The 27,169-nt window shown below is 42.7% G+C and overlaps 2 protein-coding genes across 4 annotated transcripts; both read right to left on the bottom strand.

Annotated features, from left to right (window-relative positions):
* Window positions 1-511: 511 nt before the first annotated feature.
* LOC6501622 (octopamine receptor beta-1R) lies at window positions 512-22,629 on the bottom strand. 2 transcript variants are annotated; one of them, XM_001955587.4, is made up of 8 exons: window positions 22,470-22,629; window positions 7,773-8,350; window positions 4,866-5,063; window positions 4,621-4,792; window positions 3,398-3,534; window positions 3,153-3,335; window positions 2,447-2,600; window positions 512-891 (listed from the first exon to the last, which is right to left on the bottom strand). In XM_001955587.4, exons 2-8 carry the CDS (start codon window positions 8,207-8,209, stop codon window positions 622-624), a joined length of 1,551 nt encoding a protein of 516 aa, XP_001955623.2. In that variant the 5' UTR covers window positions 8,210-8,350; window positions 22,470-22,629; the 3' UTR covers window positions 512-621. The 2 variants fall into 2 exon arrangements, with proteins under 2 accessions (XP_001955623.2, XP_044574254.1); XM_044718319.1 differs by lacking the exon at window positions 512-891 and adding an exon at window positions 972-1,149 and having other exon boundaries at window positions 22,470-22,628.
* A 3,256-nt stretch (window positions 22,630-25,885) lies between these two features.
* Window positions 25,886-26,939, bottom strand: LOC6501621 (high mobility group protein D). 2 transcript variants are annotated; one of them, XM_014911643.3, is made up of 3 exons: window positions 26,792-26,939; window positions 26,310-26,730; window positions 25,886-26,250 (listed from the first exon to the last, which is right to left on the bottom strand). In XM_014911643.3, the coding sequence occupies exons 2-3, from the start codon at window positions 26,721-26,723 to the stop codon at window positions 26,167-26,169; spliced, it is 498 nt and encodes a 165-aa protein (XP_014767129.1). In that variant the 5' UTR covers window positions 26,724-26,730; window positions 26,792-26,939; the 3' UTR covers window positions 25,886-26,166. The 2 variants fall into 2 exon arrangements, with proteins under 2 accessions (XP_014767129.1, XP_001955622.1); XM_001955586.4 differs by having other exon boundaries at window positions 25,886-26,730.
* Window positions 26,940-27,169: the final 230 nt, after the last annotated feature.

Raw genomic sequence — 27,169 nt, 5'->3', positions numbered from 1 at the left:
CTCTTTTTAGGCTCTACACACACAAGACTTACAAAATACATTATTATATAGTTATAACACATGACTATTAATTTAAATCCTTCAATAGGCAAACACTTTCTCGAGAAATCCCTTTGAAAAATCCACTGAAACTCAAACAAGAAATGCAAACTATTTGCTTGAGATTAACTTATATGTCGCTTGTATATAGTATTCTACAGGACAACATCTAGCTTTATACATACATACGTATATCAAACATTCAATATTATATTTTTGCTCTCGCATTTATAAACATCTCTCTAAATGTCAATCGATTATATATTGTATGCATGAGTTTTTCCTCACTGAACTTTGTAAATATTTATGCCGAAATATGTTTATTTCTATTTGTATTTCAATTCATTTTGCACGTCAATTTTCTGTTCTTGAAGGCTCTCGTTTTAATCTGTGGGATTGTCGTATTGTTTGTTGATTTTTATTTCTGCATTACCTATTTATTTTGTGTTCAAATTCTTGCCCTTTGAGTGAGTTTCATTTTAAGCTGGCATTTTATTCAAGGAATTTAATTTTTAACTCAGCCCCCAATCGCTGTACGAGCAGGGTGGCATTCTGAAATCAAGTATCCGCCGTGGTGTGCAATTAATTGGTGTAGAGCGGATGTAATTGCTGCATGTGGGCGTCGGTGGTAGCGGGCGTGACGTTGACGGCGTACTGGCGGGCTCGCATCACGCTCATATGAATCTCCGAGGAGGCAGTGGAGTTGACATAGTTGGCCATCTCAGCGGAGCCGGATCCGGCCCTGGCGCCGTTGGTGCCCCGACGGCTGGGACCGCCGAACTCCAGGTCGCGGTCTAGGTCGTCCCGTCCCCCTCCGCGGCGGCAGTATCGAAAGAGGAAGGGACACAAGCTCTATAGAGAAATACATAAAGAAAACATAGCCAGACATTAGAAGTACCCACATCCTCGAACACCACACCCTCGTAGTTCGGTTAGAGTACGCTATATGTATAATTTAATAGAGTTTGCTTTCTACAGTACAGTTCTCAAAAGGTTAAGCATACGACGCGTGGTACGGGCGACGGCACAGTCGACGGGAGGAGTGGGTGGCTTGGTGGGGGCAGGTTGGCGGCACATGTCTGTGACAATTTGGTTTCACACACACCACGACTAAAAAAAAAACAAAGGAAAACCTAAAAGTAAAAAATAAAAAACCAACCCAAAAACAACAAAAAACTGGGAGTCAAAGAAAACAACAAAAAAAAGGGACAAAAAATGCTAAACGATATGAAAGGCCGCGCAATGGTTGGTGAAAAAAAAATTGGAAAAGGGACCAAGTGCGTGTCTTTTTTGTACTGGTGTTGGTGTTGTGTCAAAGTGTGCAGCTCAAAAGGGAGAATTTTTAGAAAAAAAATATGTTTAAAAAATAGGACGAAAAAGGAGAGACTGCGTGGGGAAAAAGAACATTTTATCATGGGAATATACATTCGAGTACAGCAGGTGCGTGTGTGTGCTCGTAGAGGTGCATAGATGGTTCAGTTTTAATTTAAATATTACATTTTTGTTTGTATTTTGTTTCTATTTCGGTTTCTGTTGCATACTTTTGGGCGCTTTCGGCTTAGCTTTTGTTCAGCCCTAGGCAGCGTAGCAGTAAAGTAAGCGCCAGCTGTGCGTAAAAGAAAGAAATGGTAGTAGTTTCAGTTTATGGAGAGTGAAAGTGGTAAGCAGGAAGTTCAAACGATTAGTAAGCCAAAGCGTTAGACCAATTTTCGGGCCACCCTCCAGGCGCCAAACCGAGACAGCCGATGTGGGTGTAGAAAGAGAGAGTCAGAGCGTGAGCGAGAGAGACAGACAGAGATGGCAGGCACAAGCAGAGCAAGACGTGCAGAGCAGAATTTGTTCTTCAGGCAGAGAAAGAAAGCTATTTTTCTTGCTTAGCAACCAGAGAGAAGAAGCATTTCAATCAGCTAAAATGAACGCTACGCTTTCTACACTTTCCGTCAAGCAGTAAATACACAGAGAAAAATAATGACTATTTACATTTTTGATAATTTTTTAATGAGATTAATTTTTAACTTTAAGCTTAATTTAAGCTCTAAATGAAATTAATCATTTTTCACTGAATTAAATTAAAATTTCTCTGCCTATTTATGCTTGATGATAGCTACCAAAATAATTGCTAAACGTGAGCCTTTTCTGGTGGACGTTGCTGTTGGTGTACTGGCCATGTTGCTAGTTGCTGCCGATATGGTTGCTGCTGCCATCGCCGCTGCTGCTGGTGTCTTGTCCTTAGCGATTGCAGCAATTGCCGTGGCCCTTAACTAAGTCTAAAATCGTGGGTGCACACATTTTTTTTTGGATACCCAATCAAAGCGGAATATTGAATATAAAAATAAAGTTCCCATCAAGATGTCGAAGTTGAAAATAAATGCAAATTACTCAATAGTCGATGCCAGCCAGCACTTACCTTGATTGTCTTCTTGAAGGCCGCCCTGAAATCGCGATTGAAGTATGCATAAATAATGGGGTTGAGGGCCGAGTTGAAGTAACCAATCCAAAACAATATGCCGACCAGGAGACGAGGAGTGATGCAACTATCGCACAAGGAGGAAACAATGTACCTAGTGGAGAGTTAAAGAGATACAAGATTAAGTTTCAGGGCAAATATGAAGCGAAAGTAAGGATAATACAATTTTTGTGCAATTTTATTTTGTTGTTTATTCCCTGCCACTACTTTCTTTAGTAGTTTCTCCACTTTATTAGCAGTCACCTTGGTAGCCTTTTATGGCTTAATCAAATTAATTTTTCTCTTTGGCTTACTTTTGGTTTAAGAATCCTAGTAAGTTGAAAAGTTATAAGGATAATAAAAAGGTATGAACGAGTAGCTTTCATTTAACTTTTTGCTTTGGTACACTCAACTCTTGAAGTAAATATTTCTTTAATTATTTTTAAACCGATTTCTTTTTTGTCTGCACTTAAGCCTCAGAATAAAATGTAAAATCAGATCAGGTTCTTGTAATTGGAAATATATGGTTATAAACTTTTCAATAAAAATAAAATAAGCCTACTATACCTTATGAGCATAAGCTTATTTTAAACACGAATTAGTCGCCATCGTAGCATTTTCGTTTTAACCATATTTACTGAAAATTAAGAAAATCAAGTATACGCACCATAGGAAGAACGGCAGCCAGCAGATGAGGAAGGCGCTCATTATGATGCCCAGGGTGCGGGCGGCCTTCCTCTCCCGCCTCATCGTCGTAATGGTCGACTGTTCCACCTGGATGCTTGGGCGCGGCTTGGGAATTTGGCTAATCTGCAGATGCTTCTCCAACAGCAGAGCGGCTACCTTGGATCTGAGATTGGGGTAATTAGCGTTAATTGGCCACCGCCGGACCACCACTTCATCTAATCTTACCTGTAGACGAGGCGCTCCTGACGGTCGGCCTCCTGGTAAATGCGATAGTACATTGAAAGCATAACGATGCCGGGTATCCAGAAACTCATTGACGAACTGACTATGGCGTAGGCCTTGTTCACTTTGAACTCGCATATCTAAAATGGGAATGTTGAGTATTGAGCATTTTTCATCGGCCAGGCAACTCAATTAGCGCTCTAGTTGGGCCTGAATCAATAAATCAAAAACGATGCCCGGGGGGAAAACTAATGGAGCGTAATTCTCCGCAATTGGCAACGGCGGAATGCGTTTGTTGCACTGCCGTAGAGCCTTAGAGCCGCATAGCCGCAATGTCAAGTGCGGCAGCAATAAAAACTCAATTACATTGTGCATTACTCCGATGGCATGACAAAAGGCCAACAGAAGACGTCTAATCAGATTTATGGCCTAGACCCCGTTGCCTGCCACTTATTAGCATAAACAAGTAAAACTAATTAAAGCCCAGCCCGGATGTTAATGTTATGCAAAGGGCTTTCAATGAGTCTCTCTGCCGGATGGCAAGGTAGGGCCTCGAAAATTATGCACAGCCTGTGCAAAAACCGGAATGGAATTACGTACATTTATTTCTACATCAGCATTTTTATTGCGCAATGATAACCGCAGTGGGTGGGGTTACTGCTCTACATAGCAGCTGCTGACTGTGCTGGAATGAAAATGGTTCCATCCATCCACCTTGGTGGTGGCCTCCATGTCGAATTTCGACGGCAACTGAGAGAATACGGGAAACCAATAAAATGGAGTAATAAATATGCTACCTGTCGGCTGAGCGCCTGAAAGGCGTAAAACTGCTTCAGCCACACAAACATAAATCAATTTCCGTTGAGACGGGGCTTCGGGACCAGAGACTGCGGGCTCGGGACTCGGCACTCCGGACTTTTACGGTAAAAGTCAAAGGCCACATCGACATAGATCCAAGCTCAGACCCCGGCCCAGAAGCACATGCAAAATGCATACAAAGTCAATACCCCGGACTCTATCAACTAAATTAGAATTTTCTATTAGTTTGATGTGCAAGAAAATTGAATAAATAATGCAGGGACATGGAAGGGCGGACACACATACTATGCATACCGTATTTGCTGTAAACGATTGCTTTAGTAAATCTTAAGGGCACTTAATAGAGACCAGAAACTGGGCGATTTAATTATCCAATTAGATGCCTTATTGTGGGCATTATTACTTACGTGCGGATTCGATTTGAGATACTTGTAGTTCTCGGCAGTTGTGTACCAGCCCGTGCAGATGGGCAGGAAGGAGAGCAGGGCCGGCGAAAGCCAGACCATTAGGAGCATAATGAACACTCGCCTCTGGGTCATGATCAGGGGATAGTCTAGCGGCTGGACAATGGCGTAGTATCTGGAAAGGGGGAGGAGAAATACGGAAAATACAGTCGAGCAACCTGTAATTACTCTGTTGTTTGGAAACCCACCTGTCGACGGATATGCAACACAGGTGCATGATGCTGGCGGTGGAGAAGTACACATCGAAGCTGTTCCACATGTCGCACATTACCGAGCCGAACATCCACTTTCCGGAGATCATGACGGAAGCATTAAATGTCATCGCACAGAGGGCCACCAGCATGTCGGCCACGGCCAGTGAGACCACAAAGTAGTTGGTAATGATGCTGCAAGGCGAGAGAGTAAAAGCAATGATAAAACTAATCTGGAAGGATACAGCCCACACAGCCACAGTCACTCCCACTACCACACCCACATCCACATCCACATCCACATATATCCTGCAAAAGGAAGTGCAAGGCGGATTGGCAAGTTCTCAAATTAAATTTGTGCATTAAGCTTTCAAGTCACTCACAGCTAATCGCCTCTCAGACACAAACTCAGACTCAGACCCAAACTCAAACTCTGGCAATGCCTGCAAAGTTGGAAACTTTTGGTTAACGAACATCGCGCATACGCCGCATGTGACCGCCGTTAAATGCGGCACGGCGCCGAGCTTCGAGTGGATTTCATTGTTTAATGGGTTAATTAATAATTAGCTTAACGCCACCACAACTTCCACCAGCAATCACCAACATTGCGTGGAACCGCAAAACGCAAAGTCAATTATGAGCACGCGGCGTATACGCAATGTGCAAATACGTTTATCGGCTTCAACGTCAGAAATGATTTTCCAGGGCAGCTTAAATCCTTGTGCCTCGGATGAAGCCACGGCCGAGAGGGTTAGGTGGAAGGCTTAAGTTTAAAGTCGATGGGGAATTGTAGTCGGTCGGAAACTTCTCAGATAAAACTTTCCAAGTCAGAAAAGACTAAACATGATTTTATATAAAACTAAAACTTTTCAAATGCAATAAGTTTCGAATGCAAGACTAAAAGTGCATCAATCATGACTTACGAAGTCGGAATGAGGTTGCTTCCTGCTGCTTGAGCTCTTGATCCCCTAAACTCGTTAACAATCGCCTGGCATTTAGGCAGATTTTTTGTGCTGTTAGGTCAGGACATTGAACTGCCTACACAGAAACCTAATTACGGCCGGAGTCCGGACCCGACCGCAAAAAGGTCGACCGACTTAAAGCCACCACAGCAAAATACCCGCATCAAAGCCAACACAAAATTGTTATTGAGGCGTTAACCTAAAGCCGATTACACGGCAGTGGGAGTTAGGTGGAATGTTCCGCTGATAGGTGTCAAGTTTGATTACAATTATGAGTTGGCACATTCTGCTCGGGCTGAATAGAGAAAGTAAGAGTCGAAGGTGTAAGCAAAACTGGAACTTTCGGCGACCTTTAATTTGTCATCGCAATTTATTGATTACACCATGCTGTGCTGTAGCATGAATTATTTATTTCAAGTGAGTGGGCAAAACTCTGAGGAAAACATAAAAAGAATATATGGATGTGGGACCCTGGGCGGGTTGCCTGGCTGCACGGCCTAAGTGGGAATACATGTTGTTTCGTAATTAAGTCTAATTTGCCATGATGATTTAAACTGCCTAGCCGGGCGTAAAAGGTGAAAATGGTGCGGAAAACGCACATGACAATGAGATGCTGGCACAAGCAGTTGAGATAAAAATGGCAACATGGAATAGACGTAGTCAGGGTCAGGTCCCAAATTGCCTGTCCCTGGCAGGCTAAATGAGCCTCAGCATCAGAATCAGCCTCAGCCTCGGTCTTGGTCTCGGTCTCATCCTCGTCTCAGAATCCCCAAGTTTCAGACACAAATGTCAGGTGCTTTTTTTTGCCTTCTTTTCCTTTACGAGGCAATGTATAAGATTCCTCGACAAGAGCCGTGAGGCACAACCGTGGCAATGGCAGTGGCAGTGGCATTGTCTTGGGCCTGCTTAAATAGTCAGCTATGCCTTGACATTGAACGTCCTGGGGTTAGGTTACACCATTGTCGCTTCGCTGGCTCGGAGTGTTTTATGTTGGGTTCTTTAAATGCCAGCGTTGTTGAGCTTATGAATTTTTTGCGGCTAAAACACGTACATACCTGGATACTTGGCAAATCCCACAACACAGCACAACACCCCACAGACCCACACAAAGCCATATCTTATATCTCATGTGGAGGCGACGCGGGGCTCAATTCATAAATTTGACAAATTATATGGCCGACCATAAAGTAAATGGCAATGGTGGCCCCCTAAGTAGGCAGCAATATTTTTATGCTCGCCCTTTATTAACATTTCTAATGTAATTACGCACGTATCTAGCATTTAACTTGGCTTTCGCCTTTTGCCGTTTGCCTGGCGAAATTAACTGGCCACGCCCCCGATTGGCTGAGGGCGGACAAGATGAGTTCTGTGCGCTTGACACGCAAAAAGGGTGGAAAATATGATAAATGATGACAAATTAATGGCCACAAAAATGAGGTAGCTACTCGTAATGTCAAAGTCCTACAAAAAGGACTAGCGGAAGGTGCAAAAAAATATAAACAGCAACCAAACTCGGACACTGTCATGTCCTTGCCAGGCGAAACAATCGCGAATCCTGGCTACGTGCTGTACAGGAAATGAGAAAAGATACAATTTGAAATGAAAGTTAAGAGTCCGAATCGAAATGGTGGGTTGATTCGAATAATTCTGGTTCTAAAGCTTGAAAAGGTTAAAACAGATTCAATAAAACCAGAAAAAGATATACAGCAGGATAAACCATTGGTGTTGTCACAAATGTTACTAGATTATCATTTAGTCGACATAATCGAAGGCTCGGGCAGTAAATGTAATAAAAAACCACTCGATTGTTTGCATGACATGGACACCATGGCGGGTAAAATGAACCAAATTAATGGGAAGGCGACAAATGTCAACGGTGACATATGACCACACACGCGCCACACAATACCACATATAAAATAGAAAGACTGTAAGGACTCACCGCAATTTCCGGTGGCGCATAACGGACACAATCACCAGCATGTTGCCCAGGATGGCGGCCAGTATGATGAAACCAATAACGAAACACTTGACGAAGACTAATGCTAGATGTGTGCTACCCTCGGCATCCTCGCCGTCGACGGAGGCGGCGGCTGCGCTCTCCTCGAATCCTGCATCCTGCGCTGTTCCGGATACAACATCTTCGATGGACACTGTGCTGGTGCCGATGCCCGTTCCACTGCCCACCAGTCCGCCTTCGTCGATGAGTCCGTCGGCAATGAGCTTCAGATATCGGGCATGGGATGCAGATGCCTCCAGGACAGGCAGTTGCCTTCCCAGGGGTTGTAGATGCAAACGGGGCTCCCGTGTCCCCTGTCCTTCCAACAGCGTCCTGGCCGTGGTGGCCGTCAGGGCCTGGAGTCTCTGTAGCAGTGTCATGGCTGTGCTGTGCCAACTTAGTTGCAGCTGGTAGTCAGAGCAAATATAAAACTAATGCCACCGGAAAGGACACTCAGTGGAAAGGACATTCTGCCCAAGCCGTTTTGATGAGCGATATTATGGCCAATCGTTTGCCAGGACCTGCAATTGAATAAAAAGATAAACGATTTATTTCCTTTCATAGTCGTCGGCTTACTCGGAAAGAGCAACATCGATTTGTTAAGTTGTTTGTGGTTTATATTTCCAGAGCATTTATTGAAAAATAAAGATAAATTGTAGCTGCTGGTTTAAATGCTCAAAAACCATTTCAAAAGGACATCTGAGCTTTTAAATTATTTATCCAAGAGCCAAAGAAAACAGGGGAATAAGGAAGAGTGCTCAGTTCCTCACTGCAAGTTTTAAATCTAGTTTATAAATTTAAGAAGCAAGTTTCGTGAAGAGTGTCTTTTATTCCTCAGAACCGGCAGTTAACTTTTGACTTTTGCTTACGATTTCTCAGCCACGTTTTGGATTCGATTTCCATTTACATTTGCATCAATTTGGCATTTGTTGTGGCAGTTAAATGAACCGCAACGTGCCGGCTATTTGTCTTCTATCTGCCTCCCGCCCCGTCCGTGCGTCCGCGGCATGCCCCAATTTGTGTACAACATGCAAATCTCAGAGGCAGCTCAGGGAAAAGAACATAAGGACTAGGCAGAATCCGAGCCGGAGTTAAGCCCATAAACACCTTGAGTCTTTGGTGGCTTTCTATGGGGTATATACCATAATATATTATATAAATTCCGTTAGCCGCAGGCTCTGAACAGACAATGAAATTGAAACCCAGGCAGCAGTCGAGAGGGCGGCCGGGAGTAGTGCCAAAAACGTAATCCCTCTCAATTGGTTTAATTTACCATAAACAGCTTCAATATCTGGGCCGAGAGGGGAAAATTTCCGTTTTCGACGGGGCCTGTCGAAAATTTGCTTCCTTCCTGGAAGGAGCAGCTGTCGCATTTCTGTTTTTTAGGCATTCGGCCAGAATTTGAACTGGCAGCTGCTCGCTGCTCGCTGTCACTGTCCCCCGTTCCATATTTTATCATCAGCGGCAGGGGCTTATCATTAGCAAATGTCAATTTTCAAATTATGTACATTTATTCAGCGATTGGCTTGCCTCGTAATCGAGGCCCATGAATTCCATACAAGTTTCGGCAAATACTCAAACCATGCCAGGGGCTATGCTTTTCCATTTGATTCCATCTGAGTATGGGAAGCACTTACTCCCACTCTTCTTGGGCGAAAGTAGGCAAACATTTGGGACTCGAGCTAACGTGTAATTCCCATGTTGGGCAAACTAAGTAAACTTCAGCCAACAAATACGACTGTCACCAGAGGAATTGTGTGTGCGCCCAGGTCCTTTCTCCTGCACCTTTAGGGAAATGAGTTTTATGTGGTTTGTTCTGTATTGTGGAGGTATGGGGAGTGGTTGTGTGTGCATGACACTCACCAACAAAGCGACCGCGACTGAAGTGAACTTTAAATCAATAAAGAACAACAAATTGAAAAGCCTCGTAGGTCGCGCACCACCACTTTTCGAATACGAGTATATATATATAGACATATATACGAAACGCCAAGTGCTTTTGTCAAACGCATTGACAATGCGCCATAACAATAACGGCGAACGCAGGACACCCCTCCAAGTGTCCCAGTCCCAGGCCCAGGCCCACGCCCGGTCTCGGATCCGGGTCTCAGTTCCGGTTTCGGCTTTTGTCTGTTTTTCCTCAAACCCGTAGGGACGGTGTCTTCACAATACATCACCCAGCAGGTGTGGTTTCTCCGCAGTCAATATCAACGCTTATTTTTTCTAATATATACGTATATATTTATATATTTTTTGTGGTACACAGAATCTTTTCTTGTTCGACTTTTATTTGTTAAAGCGTCTGAGATTTGCCTTTGGGACTCGGTCTTTCATTTGACCTTTCAAAGTTGGCCAAGCATACAGTGGATGCAAATGCTAAGCCTGCGATGAAAATAAGTCAGAATGCGCGACGGGATGGATGTTCGGAGTCTGGCAAAGATTTCAATTCAATTGATGTTTAAATCAATCAGGGTGATCAATACACACATCGAGTGAAATCTGCGGATTGAACTGATTTCTCGGCCATGCCTCGCCGTCTGGGTTAGGTCGTGGATCCTTTTGTCAGTCGACAGGACATGCTGAATGGCTGTGATTTATTTCGCTTGGCTGTGGCCCATTGTGACGGTGCATTGGGTTCAGTTGGGTCCTTGGCTTGTTAGTTATTTATCCTTACTTATTCTTTTGCTTATTTGATTTCGCCTGTGTTTATTTACAGCTGAGAGCGCATTGGCCCGAACCTGGCCACAAGCGTTGATGTTTGCCCTTCGGTCCAGGCCAGGTCCGAGAAATTAATTTGCCATCTTGTATGGGTTCTGGGTTGTGGGTTGTGGGGCCTGTGTTTGGCTTTGGATTAGGGTTTCGGCTTGGGGCTTACCCAACAGATTGATGGTGGACTTTAATTGCTTTTCGAAGAGCACTTTGACCCGCTTAAGCTCAGCTCTTAATTAATTTTTAATTTATGCAAAGAACAGAAAAATCTTGGAGGGTTAGCATGCGTCTCTTCATCCTTTTCGCTAATCGATTTTTACCAATATCCGAAAATGCCAGTTAAGCACACGCAGTGCGTTCTAATTGAGTGGCGCAATCGGGATGAAGTCATTTATCACTGGGGGAATTACAATCAAGACAGCACCGGACAGCCAAACTCATAAATATGGTCCTGCGAAAGCGATTTAATTGAGTGCTAAAAGCCCCAAGACAAAGGCCCAGGACAAAGGGACACGGAAGGACCATGGAAATGAAATCAAGCCGAAACGGTTGTCACCCGATCGAACAAATCGAACCCAAACGGAAAACGAATCGAAACGGCAGCGAATCGAAACTAATTGGACGCCTGGAAGTATGCAAAGATAAATTGACAGCGGTCAGCCGCAACCGAGAAACCGAGACACAAGCTCTGAGGGCCACCGAAGGGAAAACAAAGTTAACTTTGTTTCGTTTATGTCGACCATTTGCTAAATCAAACAACAGAGGACCAGAAATAATAAAAAGGAAGCAACAGAAAAAATGAAAGGAAATTTTCAAGGGAACAGGAACTTCACCCAGAAAATATATGTATGTGAATGGTGGCTACTGAGGCAATCAGGCTGACAAGGAACGGAAGTGAAAGTTCAATTATTCATCTGGCCATCCCACTTTCTCAGTCTTGATTATGCCACACACCCACACATACTGGCGCCCGCAGTTACAAAGATACAGATGCATATTCATACAGCGGCCATCAGAGGACTTGGCCTTGTTCGCATTTACATTTTAAATTGCAGTATTACAAGCTCTATTTGCATTGCTGGCGGCCCTAGCAACGCGCTGCCCATTTTCAAGCTGAATTCTTTGTGCATTTAGTCTGGCTAATACACACACACACATAAACGTCCCTAAAAGCTGAAAACAAACACACTCCCTTGCCCACCATTTGGCTGAAAATAGATGAGCATTTTAGTTGGCATTTTTCAGGATGGCATTTTTGAGGCTTGACAGCCCAGCAACGTTGACAACGACAACAATTCCTCCCGCCACTCCTGCTGCTGTGGCTCCTGTGGTCTATGAGCTCAGGTTCAGGACATGAACCTGATCCTGAACCTGGAATGAATAATGAACTGCATAATTGGAGCAGCAGTTTGAAAATATTTACAATATAAACATGGCTATGCTAACAGAAAATATTACTCGTATAAATTACAATGGCAAATAAACGTTTGAATACAAAATGCCCCTCATATCCAATTAATGGCAAAGTTGAATCCAGCTTTAATAAATGTATAAATTATTTTGAATTTTGTTATAAATATATTTGAAGAATTTCAATAGGCATCAGCTATAATTTGATTTTGCGTATGCAGATTATATTGCCAATCCGCGTTGTATGAATTTTTGTTAATTTTATTCACGAGCCAGGTTCGCCACATTTTATGCTAATTAAATTAAAACCGTGTGTGTGGTCGGAAAGGGGCCAGATACTTCCGAGAGAGAAAGTAAAGAAAGGGACCGGTCCGATGCACCGGCTTTTCCATAAAAGTAGTGCTCATGCAATTTTTAATTAATTTCCCTGCCTGCAAAGTACGCGGCTTCCATCGTATGTGCTGGTTTTTATCTTCCAGCATACAAATATTTTTACTGCAGGAGAGCATTCTTGCTCCGTGGCTGCTGTTTGCCATTTACATTGCCAAGGCAATCCAGTAGCATGCCCCACAACCACCTCACTCCCACCAACCCAACCATCTCCCGTCCATCTCATGCCTCTGCCCCAACCATAACTGTTGAATATTCGAGTATATTTTTGTGCGGTGGACGAACAGGATTCATGATGCATGTCGTCCGCTTCCGGCTGTTGTTTATATCATTTATACGGTTTACACTGTTGGCCAAAGCCAAAAAGTGTGAAAATTGTTTGCCCACATGCCCGCCCTGTCACTGGGTAACTGGGGGTAAGCTTTGCCCTGACCACTTGACATCCCAACAAAGACCAAACAAAAAGCTGAAGCTGGGGAGCTGAAAAATTCTCACACGCACTAAGCTTTATTAAAATAAATTTACAACTTGAGGAAATGACTTACACTACGCATACATGCGGACAGGACACACATATTTCTCTCCCGACCCGCTTGATGACGGAAAAATAACGACCAAAACGTGTCGACAACGCTCTAATTGATATACAGGGTGTCCGTTTCGCTGTGGACATTGCAAATATTTGGCATACTCTGTTGACAAAAGACATGACAATAGGTACACCCAAAAAAAGGACTCAACATTCAAACCAACACGACCGAAATGGACAAATGGGATAAATTGGGCAGAGTTTTGGATATAGAAGAGTTCTGTATTAAACTGTTTAGTTTAAAATAAACGTAATTGACCAAAGTTCAGCACTTAACTAATAATAACTCAACTTTTTCAAACGTTTTTCGTTTGCACAGAGTTATTAAAGATACCCCTTTCCTAAAAAAATTTAATCGTATTAGAGTTCAGTCTATCTTAATAGACTTTTCCCTTCATGATCTTCTTATTTAGTTACCATTAAAAGTAGTAATGAATAAAAAAGAATATTTCCCAAACAGTTTTCTATAAAACGCTCTTTAAAAAAAATATAATTAAAAACTCCCAGATATTTTGGTATTCCCCGCGAATTTGGTAGGATGAACTCGCATAGAGAATAAATGAATAAACTCTCCATAAACTCTTTTAAGATGCTTACCAATAGTGAGTACTTTTTGTACATAAACTTTGGACCTCTACCTATAAATTCGCTGTCGATATACCTTTCCGAAAACTATAATCCTTGGGTAGCAAATTGCTGAAAGCTACGCACGACTGCCCAGCTCCTGTGAACTTGTGGGTGTGAGTATCTGTGAGGCTGTAGGAGCGTGTGTGGGAGGCTTTCACTCTGCAATTGTGTGGGTGTGTGTGTGTTTGAGTGTGCTTAGGTCCCAACAACAAGAACAACAAGTGCGAGCATGTGGTAGCTCTCCTGCCGTCCGTCCTGCCGCACTGCGCCTGCCTTCCGCATGATTTTGCATTTCAAATTATTTCCGAGTGCAGTGGGTGTGAGCAAATGGGAGACACTGTGCGGGAGGATGGGCGACGACAGGAGCACGTGCAGTCATGTAACATAGGCAGACACACATACTTCAAAAAGCCGCTGGCTTTTGAGAATTGCCAAAGAGCCAAAGTGTGGGAAGAGGTTTTTGGGGGCTTGGTGGCTGGGAGGACTGGGTGGTCTGGGAGGTATAGGTGGTCTGGAAGGGCTGTGTTGGTTGCCAGCTACACGTTGAGAACATTTTTTAAAATGCCAAGCTAACAATAGAAAAGATGCATCCTTATCAAGGACACAAACACCACTGCTTGGCTGCAAAACAAAAACATTGAGGCGAGGCTGGGTGTTAGTTGTTGTGGCTGCTACTGCTGCTGCTGCTACTGCTGCTGCTGCCACTGCTCCTGGCATGTCAAAAGCAAAAAAAGCAGAAAAAAATAAAAACTAAATGGAAGTGAAAAGGACTGACTAAAAGTAAAAACACAGGAAAGTATTTTGCTCAATTGTTGTTACTTTCTGTGCTGATTGTTTTAGTGTGCTTGCGAGGGCACACAGGTAGAGCAAGTAGTACTGGTAGAATAGGTAAGGTAAGAGCCAGGAGGCATCCTGCTCTTGGCACGAGTGCTTGGTTTTGGTTTTGTGTGCCTTCCGCCTTTCTCTGAACAGAACTGACTGCCAGTTGAGCAATCTGCAGACTGCAGGACCTTGAGCGATTAGGTGGTCTTCTTACCGGTGCCGACGCCCCATTCTCCCCGCTCCTAACACAATTCAAATAAAAAACTTTGGCAGACAAATAGCACCAGCAGCAGATATGTATGTACAGGAGATGGAGCCAGTCGGAGGCAGCTTCATTAGCGTTAATTAATTGTATGGCCCCGAGAAGTCGTCGACAATTCAAAAGTTCCTCAGACGACATTGACAAACGAAGCGCAAAATTGCCAAAGTGTACGAGTATTTGGGAGGCGAGGAAGGACAAAGAGGGACATCGGGGCGAAAAAGGCTATGTGCCAACTTTACCCAAGTGGCTGCTGTTGCAATGCCCAAACAATTAGCATGAAATCACGTACAAGGCACGGCCGGGGTCTCCGGCTCCGGCTCCGTCTCTGACTCGATCTCCGGAACAAAGCGAATCCAGTCGAGTCGAGTCGAGTCACTCACCTAAACCGATAGTCAATGTCGATGGCTTTGGCTTTGGCTTTGCCTTTGGCTTTGGCCTTTTCATGCCAAGTGCGCGACCTTCGCCGGCGATTGAATTTGACATTGTGCCCTGTCCTCCCTTCACTTCCAGTCCCCGGCGCATTTTCTGCACTCAGCAAACAAGAAATGCTGAAATTTCTATAAATATTTTCTATAAAAATTAAAATTGAAATCTAAGGTTCTAAAGGATCTTAAATTATTATTTTGTTATTTCAAGGAATTCTATGAAAAAAAGAACTTTGCTCTAAGAAGTCCAAGTTTTCTTTCTTAGTGTCGAAAGCGGTGAAAGTCAATTGGCATTTGCATTTAGATGTCTATGTGTATGAGTCCTTTTCCTTGTGTGTGTGTATCCTTGTCTCCTAACGGACTCCTAACGTGGCCCGAAAAAGTATGCTACGCTTGAGTATATGCGGCACGCAAGTGATTCGAATGCCTTTGCTTTGTTCGCCCCCGAACGCCGACTTTTTATGGGACACCGGAGCACACTCCAGTGTATGAATGTGAGCACATTTTTATGGCATTTCCCTGGCTAATATGCCAGCAATTTTCTACCTATTTTATTGACTCTGTACACACACTTCCATAAGCAGGGAAGTCCCACATGCCAGATGCAAGTGAGCGTAAACATCTGATTGCGAGTTATCTGGCCCATAGGCGTTTGGGCCAAGTTTCCACAGCCATTAGCTACAATTACGTACTTTTCACAAATTGAGTTTAGAGTTTGTTGGCCTGCATAAACATAAAACCAAATGGGGATTCAATAAAAGAACTTCTCACAAAGCAAAATGTAAAAGTGCGCCGTCCCCAACTCCGGTGTCTGCATTTCAAGTTCTTGAATTTCAATTATTAATATGAAACCTGGCGGGGAGGTCAGTCTCCATTCGGTATTTTCACAGACAGTTTCAAGTGGCACGTGCCGAGGGGTCGGGCCACGCACTCTGGCCATAAATAAACATTTAATAAGCCAGATACAGTCCGGTGTCCAAAAATACATATTGAAATTTGATCAAAAGCATATTAAATGATAGCCAGTTCTTAAAACCATTTTTCACCATCATCCCCCACGGTATTGTAATGGAAATGTTATTGCTAAATTTAAATCACTTGTTTTTCTTGCCGAACACAAAACTCGAATCACCATTTATATTGTCAGACTAGAAACTTGTTAAAGTTTTTGCAACAATTGCAACAGCAATTGCATTTCGATAAATGATTTATCAAGCAAAAGGCAGAGCCATCTTTGAGTGTGAGTGCGACAAAATGCAATGAATTATGACTCGGTGGGAATGTGAGGTAAAAAGTTTGCACAATGCCAACTCAATTCTGGATTCAATCAAGTCGATGCTGCCACATAGTCTAATTTCGTTTTTATGCCACCACACACACACTAACACTCATAGAGAATCACAGCTTTTGATAAATCGCATTGAGAGTCCTTTTCAGTGTGCACTATGGCTTGTGTGCTCAATATCCTTTTCACGGTCACACTGAAATATTAAGCAGACAAATATGAAATCCCATATTGATACATCCTCCCTCGACTGCCAGCAGTCGGAGGACAATTTAACTTTTATTGGTGCAGCATATATAATGCGATTTGGAAATGGAAACCGATTGTCAGCAAAGGTCATCCCCATTTCCCATTCGGGACTCAGACTCGTTTTCGGATCCGCATCCGCAGATTGCTTGGGGCAGCTCTCAGACATGGCAGAGATAGTGGGTGGGTAGGCGAATCAGAGAAACACAAGGATGGCCGGGACGAAACAGGACGAAGAGCTCAGCTTTTCCTTTCTGCTGACAGACAAGAGCAATGTGCACATGAAAAATCACGAAAAATTCAAGCTGACAAGAAACAATACAACCAACAAGGGCATCATTTTTGGCAATGCACTTGGAAAAGTATGGTTCTAATGTAACTTTAAATTAGATTTAATGGAACTCAGACATATTGTATAATTGAGTTGCCAAAAACGACTTTAAAATCTTTCCCCTATTAGTATATAAGAGGGGATTTAGTAAGAGATACCTTCTAAAGATGTAATATTTCCTTTCCTTTTTTTTCTGTGCAGTCACAGCCTTAGCTGTAATATCCTCTGCAACAGTGGCAAAAACAGCCATAAGGATAAATATAGATACAGATACATCCCAGAAGGCTTATGGCCCGTCCGTCCTTTGTCTGGTTTACGATTTGTGGATGATTTCCTCAGGTCACCGGATGGTAGGAAGGAAATTTAAAGTTTCATTTTGGCAGGCGAAGCCAAGAACCGGAGCCAAATCCCATAAATGTTTTTTCAGCCGCACACATCCAAATATCGAACACCATAAAGGTCAAAAGGCGAGAGAGTTTGATGATCCGAATGGCGTCCATAAAGCGAGGCATGCAACTAAAGTGATTGAATTAATATGGAAGAAGGGCGGAATATTGCAGCAGGGACCGAATAGTGGACAGAGTCCCGGAGACAAAGGACCGCTCCGGTTGGCAGGCCACGCACGCAGCACATATAAAGCCCCATAAGCATGTGCTATAGCGTTCGATGTATATAAAGAATATATATATACAATCTAAGTCCGGGTACATGTGAGCTCGGCCACGCATCATAACATGTCAATATACTCCTAACGCCGAACGCCATTAAAGTCAAATGCTCTACGGGGAATTTTCAAGGCGACAGCGGCAGGTGGCGAGGTAGGAGGTCCTGCCAAAAGGTGGCTAAGCATCCACTCATTCTATTACCTCCGCCCACCGCCATGCCCCCGTTCTTATTGCTATTGTGTGTATTTTTTTAACACAAAATCACATAATGACAAGGACAGCAACGACAACAAAATCAAAGTGTAAAATGTTGAAAATCGAATTTGGCCCCAGTACTAAAAAGAGCCAAAGATATAAAAACAAGAAAAAAGATATATACAAAAAAAATGGCAGGGAATCGGAAACGGATGTGCGGGCTGTAGAAAGAGAGAGGGGAACAATGCTAGAGAAGGACAGGCGGGGTAACTGGCAGACATGCCATTATTTGTTGATGTATTAAAGCTTTTATTTACATGCAGGTGAGCGCCATTTGTTTATATTTGTGTTTGTATTCAATCAGCGTCAACAAGAGCCAAAAAAATACAAAATAAATAAGAATAAAAATAAAAAACAATGAAAGGAGAAAGGAATCGAAAAATCACATGAAAAGTGAAGGCAAATCAAATAAAATCAAATCACTGGGCTGCCTTGTGTGTGAGTGTCAATTTTTTAAGAATTCCCGCAGTGGCAGAGCTGGGGAAAAAATGCGCCCAAGTGGTAAACACTCTTGGGCCTCTTCAACGGCTTTTTGGGCCAACTAATGGCTGCAATTTCGCGCTGCCAGTAGTTCATTATCATTCCGGGCATAATGTGATGGGGATGATTATGTTGACTGACAAGCCCCGGGAATCGAGAGCTGGGAAAACTACCTAGTTGGCTGGCAGGATGGTTGGATGGTTGGCCAGATAATAATATGTCTAGGCCAAATACGTTGCACATGGCCTACTTGGCAGTCGATGTCCTTCGGCTGTGGGTGGCTCGGGTGGTCGGTTGGTGTGATTGGTTGGCCCTCCATGGACTCATTCCATTTCTGTGCTCACCCTATTCCATCAGGCAAGTCCGTAATGAAGCTATAATTAGATAAGCGCAGTGCCGCAGCCTGCCAAACAGTGAACTACTCGTAATACCGCCACCCATCCTCTTATCCTGTGAGTCCTGCATGTGTGTGTATATCTCACGGATACACACGCCCGCACCTGGCGCTGTATTTTTAGCCAACGAAATGAAACAAACGTTTGACTAACCAAACTCCAGCTGACAGATGAGCAGGCCACTGCCACAGACACACAGCTACAGATACCGAGTCTGGGTTTATGAATGGATGATTCTTCTTTTCCTCAGCACTCAACCATACAATGGCCTCGCATCTCGTCCTGTCGAAAGGATCTAACTCTTACAAGGCTTGGCTCTTTTCAGGTTGGGTCCTCGGCAGCCGCCTGTGTGGGTGAGTGTCTGTTTGCTGGCAGCTAGTTAGCTGGGCATACATTGTCAACTGGCATGCGTTGCGTATACGTAATAGGGCTGATTTTTTTGGCAGCCGAGAAGATTGAGTTATTTTCCAGGAATTGTGATTTGTCTTTCTCTAATCATGGAGATAATTGAATTTGCAAACTGACTGAATGGGTAATTATGCGGATAAATGGAAAATTACGGATATTACTCAGAAACAATACAAATAAATGGAATATAATCTAAAAGGGTATGAAGTTTATACCTTAATCCATTTGGTCTTCATCTTATGTTTCAATTAGTAATTAATTACTCCAATACTTTATGTTAATTAAAACGTTGTTAAGACAATACGCCTTCAAACAAAGGATCATTGTGTGTGAAGCACAAATTTATTAAAAGCACACTACTATTTATTTTTAGGCAGGTCATCAATCAATCAAAAATTACCCTTCACTTCAGCTGCAAGTAGTGAGGGACTTCTCAAGTTCGAGTTCAAAGCTGACCCTCTACGAAAGTATACTATTGAGGCCATCTCCACCCTTGCCTCATATTTCAGTTATCCGCTTACTTAGCCTGGTTGTACTGGCCAATTAAAAGCCAAACACAAACTGCGGTCTCGGCCCATGAAAATCAAATCAGATGAAGATGTAGTTCTGGATGCTGGCATTCAATGAGAGCACTAAGAGAGAGCTCAATGGCCCATCAGGCCATCAATCAAACAATCCCTTAATGAACTACTTCAAAAGCAGACGATGATGCCTCATTCGCAATTTTTGCCAAAAAAAAAGGACCTGAACAACAATCGCAGACAAACACGCCAATTTCCACTCACAGTTTGGTTTTCCTGTTGTTTTTTCGTGCGGCCTCTTGGGTGGATTGGCATTAATTGCCTGGCGCTGCTTTTATGGCATCGATTGAAAAAGTTTTTGGGAAAACCAGCCCTATTTTTTGACACCCCCCTAAGTACTCAGCCGCAAAACTTTTCCAGCACACAACGCTTAAAATGCGCTTAATTGAGAGTCAGACTTGAAGAGTCATCGAGGCGCCGTCCGGGAGATCCCGAAAACTTTTACTCAACTATTCGAAGCATTTTTGGCTCTAACAAAATATTATTGCAAATAATTCGTTTAGACAGTTTACACATTGTTAAGCGTCGATAGCCGATCTGGGCGGGAATCGACCTTCAAGGTATTTTTGTAAAGTTGCAATTGTTTATCCTTTCCAGCTGAGGTGGGCGGACAACTTGGGCCGGGCCTGAAATTAATATTGAAATTGTGGCCACAAATTCCACTTGTAGTTCGAGCCCCGAAAGTTGGCTTCGTCCGGGCCGAGTGTGTATTTCTGGCGGCCGACCGCAATTTGCCGAAAAACTTTTGAACTTTTTCGAAAAGTTTACTTTATCAACTTCTTGTTCATAGTTGGGTAAGACAAATCAAAAAGAGGAAATGCCAAAGCCCAAAAAAATGAACGGGGGAATGGAAGGAAACCAAATTACTGCCCTAATGCCCAAACAAATCGATCTGTTAGGCCATGGCTACGTGACAGTTGCCACTTTAATTAAAATGGAATGCGCTAATGGAAATCCGAGCCCAAAATGAGTCTCACCCACACACGCACACCCACAGGAACAGGAATTCATCCACACATCCTGACACATAAAGGTAAACCGCATTTCGTTATGATTAAAAAGGCCCACGAGTGTCTGATGCGCGAATAAACAGCCAACATGCACTGAGAAAACCATCTACCATGTTCACAAAAAAAAAGTATTTGCATTCTTAGAAATATAACAAACTTTTTGTTGAAGTGTTCATGACTAAACTAAATATAAATCAAAATAAGAAAAAACCCTAACAGTGTGTGGAAATCATTTTCAGACGGTCATGTCTATATTTCGGTACGTGAAATATTAATAATTCCATTTTGAACAGCTCAAGGCAAGGATAAGCTTGACGGGCCAGGCTTTATTTTTAGCCACTCGAAACCAATATGGGCAGATGTGAGACAAGAGGGAGTGGCAAGAGCGAGCCGAGGGCTTGAGGTGAGGAGCAACTGACAGGTGGGGCCCGAGGGCCACTTAAAGCATAGAAAAACTATTAAAATTTATGCGTGGCTAACAAGAAAACAACGACGAAACTGTCGCGTCCATTACCACACTCCAGCACACACCGAGACCCACTCTCGCACAGCAGGAGAAAGTGGCGGGTGAAAGTCGAGGAAAATAACCGAAGGGCAGGACATGTAAATGCTGACAAACAATAAAATGTGGCTAGCAAAGCAGCGCGGATGGAGTAATCCCTCCTGCTGACAAGTGCCCAGGACCTTGGACGAAGTTCGGTGAACTGTCGAGTGGAGCATAAGAGCCTACATCAACGAATCTTGGAGAGAGATTCTGGAGACACCCCGGGGATATCTTATACAGCAATATTCCATATGTACTGGCTGTCATAATTTAAGCCAACATTTTGAGTGTTGGGGTAGATAATGAAATGTGTATTCACATCTTGATGGTATTCATAGGCTTATTCAGAAAGAATATAAACGGTTTACCAATAAAATGGAGTTGTAAAAAGAAGGAAATCAAATCCTTCTAAAATTCAAAGGATATGACTTCAACCAATAGCAATTTTTTAGAAGAGATTTTTATATCATGGCTTTTCGATTTAAAAAGCTTTGATCAATAAAAGTAAATTATGATTATAATATATGTTAAATGTGCTTAAAAATTCTTAAACCTGAAATTGAATGCAATAAATATTATAAAAGTTTATAAGTTAGAGCTTATATTTGAGATAATCACATTTCCTTTAACACTCTCCCCTGCCTCGGGGATTATTAACTTCAAATTTATGAAAACAAATAGGCAAAAAAGTTAATTAGTCTTAGGGTACATAGTTAATTAAAGAAAAACTTTTAAAAATGTGAAGAAAAAGTTCGCACAAAATTTGTTGATTGAGTTAAAAGTAAAAGTTCTTAAACCTTAAGTCCCCGCACTTTCACTTCAAAAGTAACTACGGCCTTTATTCAGGCTATAAAGGCCACACTTTTCACGATCTTTAAAATTCAATAAAGGAAACTATAAAAATCTAAGTGAAGCTTAAATCGTTGACAGGCTGATGCCTGGCGGGTATTTTTCGTTATTTTTTGTTTTCAAACTGCTTACACAGATTTCTTGTCGGCAGTTGTTGCTTCAGGGAGATGGCCAACTTAACGCCTTCGAGTTGTAAAACACTTAGCGGTTATTTCGTGTTTTTCCTGCCTTCTGCAGGAAGGACTCGCCTTGGAGGGAAAGTTTTAGGGGAGGACACACGCCAAGAAATCCGCGCCAGGCGAATTTCTGGGTTGTGATGTAGATAATTTAGCGCAATTTACGTGCAAATTTGCTTACGTTACTCGCCAGTCAAGGAAGATAGCGCACAGGTGTGTGCACGAGGCAATGGCTCCGAGGATGTCGAGGATATCGAGGCCCTTGGTTCAGTCCAGAGCGCGAACACAACCGACAACACCAAAGGACAACGCACGACTGCGTCGGTTGCCGACCAGGAGCCTCGGCTCCTCCATTATGCCACCATGGCATCATGCCACAGGGGCAGCCCAGCCGTGCCACCGTGCCAATGTGCCACGATGCCGAAACCAAAACCGAATCGGAATACGAACGATACGCTGGGTCGTCGTCAGCGTTTGGCAGCGTCGGTAGTTGAAAGTAAGCAGAAATAGAAATATGAAAAAGAAGTAACCAAAATAGCAGTTGGGGCCGACTCCGTCTTAAATAAATCGCTAGTAGATTATTCGTGCTGGCACCCAGTTGTACCCGCCCTTCTTTCTTTCTGCCACCCTTCGCTGCTTTCTCTTACTTTCATTTTTTTTATGAAACAAACTTTTTTTTAGGCCTGCGCCAGTGTGTATGCTACGAAAAATTGACAGCCGCAACGCAAAGGGGACAGTTTCTCCATTTTTTTTTTGTTATCCTGGAGTCTCGAGGTGACTGCCTTTGGATAAGTAATTTTCGCTGTTTCTATTTAATTTATGACTCGTGTTGCCGTCGTGTTTCATTATTTGCCTTTTATTAATTTGTTTATTTGTTTATCTGTGCACCGCTCTGCCACCCATCTAGCAGCTCCCTTTCTCCATTCCCGCCGTGTTAGGCAACCAGGACATTCTTGCCCGTTTAAACGTTATGTGCCCCCTCGCTTGTGTTTTTATGTACTTTTAATACACTCACATAACCTGGAGCGGGCTTAGGCCCAGAGATAGACAGGACATTCTGATCCATACGTGCACCGTAGCCGAGTCGGTTGCCTTGGTTTACTGTTGCTTCGCTGAAAGTTTCTTGTATGCCTTACTCACACGCGTAGGCGAGAGCCCCGCCAATCTCCCGTCATTTTCACTGCCAACCCCACTCGATACGACTGTTGCATGCACAGCAGGGAAAGTCGTAAACATCTTCGTTGTGGTCTCGACGCCGGCTCCTGGCTCCTGGCTTCTTCTCAGCTTTTATTATCCTCCTCGGGGAGGCTGGAAGGATATGATAGGGATGTCAATTCTATTCAGACAGCGTTGAGAAGCTCTGGATTAATTAGAGTCCTAAAAGTACGGATCAAGATAGTCTAACGTCAAAGGCAATTTTGTCTCCTTTTTTGTATTAAAAAGGTAAATTACAGACATTGGTAAGATGAAAAATGGATTAATGTAATTCTTTTCTCCATTGGGCAGAGAAATAGGTTTATCTGTGTAACCTTTGAAGAACTTTCTACTCCAACTGAAGTGTATCCCATCTATGCCCTGACACACTTTTGATTTATTTTTCCGATTTGACTTTTAATGAACTTTAGTTTATAGACTGCAAGTTGGTGAAGCACTCTCTGCCTCTGGAAGTCTCTGTAAACAGTTTCAGCCACTAAACTTTGGCATTTTAGTGGCCATTCGATGGGAACTTATGTTTTACGAACGGGGTACTTGGCGGCGCTTGTTGCTCACTTGAGTCATAACGCTCATACGCCTTGTTGCACAAGTCGCATAAAGATGATGGCATATTTTTCGGTTTAGTGCGAGCCACTTAATAGACCACAAAACGCAGCCAAAGCCTCATAAAGCAGCAAAGCACACTCGTACAGAGGCCCAATACACTGGCACACTCGCACAACGAGCGCGTGTACAAACAGCAACAGCAACAGCAACCAGCAAATGGCCACAAATGACACGTTTGGTGTTAAATGGAGGTCGTCCGGCTCGCATACAGAGTTCCCATAGCACATGTATTGGTGTCGAGCCTGGCTGCGTTACTGTGTGCTTCTGTGTCGCAGTTACAGCTAAATTGTTTGTTCAACATGCATGTAGAACAAGCATAAATCCCAACCACATCCACATCACATCCTCGACCACACACACGCACAAGTTTACAGGCGAGACAAACTGGGCCCAAAACCAGCTGGCAATTAAAGCCGCTGAGCTTGAGCTTACTCACACATGCACCCACAAGCTCGTACAGGTGAATCCCATTGTGATGGCCCTCATCAAGCAGTTGGTTATTGTTTTCCCTGTGTTACAGTCCCATAATCGTCTTAACCTCTGCGACTATAAATCAATTGGCAATGGCGTCCAGTGGCGGACATTTTATTAACCTCTTTTGCAAGGCGGCTTTACTATACAAGTTTAAAAAAAAACAGAAAATATAATTCATGCTATTGATATTATTTTTTTTGAACATTTAGTGCCTGCTCGTACACATTTTATTGAGCGTTTTTGTATACAAAGTGGATAACACTTTTGGTCCTTACACTTTTTCATTAAATTTTGTATATTTAAAATCTATAAAGAACTGTAAAATAATTGGTTTATTAAAATAATACCAAAAGAAAAACTACTAATAAAATATATTCCCCATAGAGATTTTTGACTCTTTTTTTTTAAATTGAAACATATTGTTTTTACTGTACTGTAGGCATCGCGGCTGTTGAATTTATGTTAACCAAAAGCCTTTCTCAATGTTTGCCTCGGTTGGGCTACTGGATGTGTCCTGCTGCAGCCGCTGTTGCTAATGAGCTGTAACCAAAGGCAACAGAAGCGACCACGAGCCAAGCCAACAATACATTTACAGCAAATTGAATTCTACAGTAACTACAGCCGCAGCAGACACACATGAGAAAGCCCGCCGGCCGTCAATCACACTCACACACACACACACAAACACAGGCAAACTTTGGAGAAAGGACCTGATGAGGGGGATGAGGTGAAGCAATGTGTCGTGAGCTGTCGCCATTGTGACTTTTATTGCAGGAGGCAGTTGGCGTTCCTGTTGCCGGTCCTGCTACTGCCAGTGTTTCCACTGCAATTATCAGCAGTAGCTTACACCAATACCAATACAAAAACCCTTAAAAAAGGGATTATACTAAGACAAATTATAACTTAGAATTGTAATATCCAAAATTCACAGCTTCAGATATTAGCTTATAAAATAAGTTGGCCATTTTGGGATTTTATAAATATGGAATACAAAATCGAGAGTTTTTTTTTCAATGCAAATCCATGTGCTGCACGAAGACAATTTGTCTCGGGCCCACAAAGGAGAAACAGGAGCTAGCTTTAATTGCACAGACCAAAAAAACAGGCAGTGAAAAAAAATTGCACTATGTGCCGGCAAACAGCACAAAAAGCCAAATTGGCTTTTGGATAACACTGGGAAAAGGGACTCGGGGCATAAAAGTGAAAGCCAAAAAGCAAAGCTTTCTTTGCGCACTTGTTGGGAAGCCCCAGTTACCCCAGCGTTGCCAGATAAAATATCACATTTAAGAAAAACAATCTTTGTTTTAAAATTACTGCATCAGTCCTAAACATATATTTAATATTAATATTCACTTTCAACATTAAATTACGTTATATCAAATATTTTGTAAAATGGTCTTTAACAGCTACAGAAACAAGAGTCTTTGTGTATTTGTCCCATTGGTCATTTTTCCGATTTGTCACGCAAGATTTTGAAACAAAAATTTAAACAAGTAAACGGGCGTAACGTTTAAAACTTGCATTCAAAACTGCAGTAACCACTACTGGAACAGGTCTCTTCCTTAAAATGGAAATGGTCATTCTCAATGACAGTCGACGAACGACCGGCTATGGCCGGCTCCGACATGGAATACCTTGTCCTGGAAACTTTCGGCTGTGGTCGAGTCCTTTCGCGCTTGTAAAAAGTGAGGCTAGCCTTCATTTGTGGATTGTTTTCCAGACTTACCTGAAACTGACTGGAAAAGGTCTCTTCCTTTGAATGACAATAGGCACTCTCAATGACAGTCGACGAATGACCAGCTATGGCGGGCTCCGACATGGAATTCCTTCTAATGGAAACTTTCGGCAGTGGTCGAGCCCTTCCGCGCTTGTAAATAGCGCCGCTAGCCTTCAATCGTGGATTCTTTGCCACATATAACTGAAGCTGACTACTATAATCGCTCCTTGCCAAAGCAGCCTTCTTCTTCCACACAAACTTGTCCTCATTGGACATCTGATGCCATATTTTGCCTCCTAGGGATGCAACCTCTGTTACCTTGTAGTCTGGATGTTCTGCCTTGATCTTCTTTCGCCCGCAAGTGCTCATCCAAATCATAAACGAACCCATGGGTTTTTTTGGAGGCCCATTCGGAGAAGCCATTTGTAATCTACGTAAAAAAAAATAATAAAAACTCCCGAGACAATTTTTTTAACCGTTGGAAAACTTACTCCAAAAAATTTAGATCGTAAATAAAAATTAAGAAAAAGTTTTTCCTATTTTGTCCTCATGAACTCAAAAAGTGTAAAATTTTCGTGTTGATTCTATGAAATCTCTGAACAAACTAAATATATTAAGGCTTCTCCAGCCTTGTTGGTAATCTGTTGGAAACCATGGACTACTAGATTGAAATATTTTTGTTTTACAGACTACTTATTTTGTTTTTATGAATCGATAAGTTAACAGGCAAAAGATATGTAGCCATTATTGTTAGTGGCTTTAAACTTTGCTAAAAAAGTTTTCTCTTTAAATCTGAAGGGAAGTTTTTAAGCAAAGTTAGAGTACTGGGACTAATAGTATATTTGTAATGAAGATCTTAAATTTAATTA

This window comes from Drosophila ananassae, chromosome 2L, assembly GCF_017639315.1.
Source record: "Drosophila ananassae strain 14024-0371.13 chromosome 2L, ASM1763931v2, whole genome shotgun sequence".
Lineage (NCBI taxonomy): Eukaryota > Metazoa > Arthropoda > Insecta > Diptera > Drosophilidae > Drosophila > Drosophila ananassae.
Note: the sequence above shows the minus strand (reverse complement) of the source record. Positions and strands in the feature narration are given on the sequence as shown.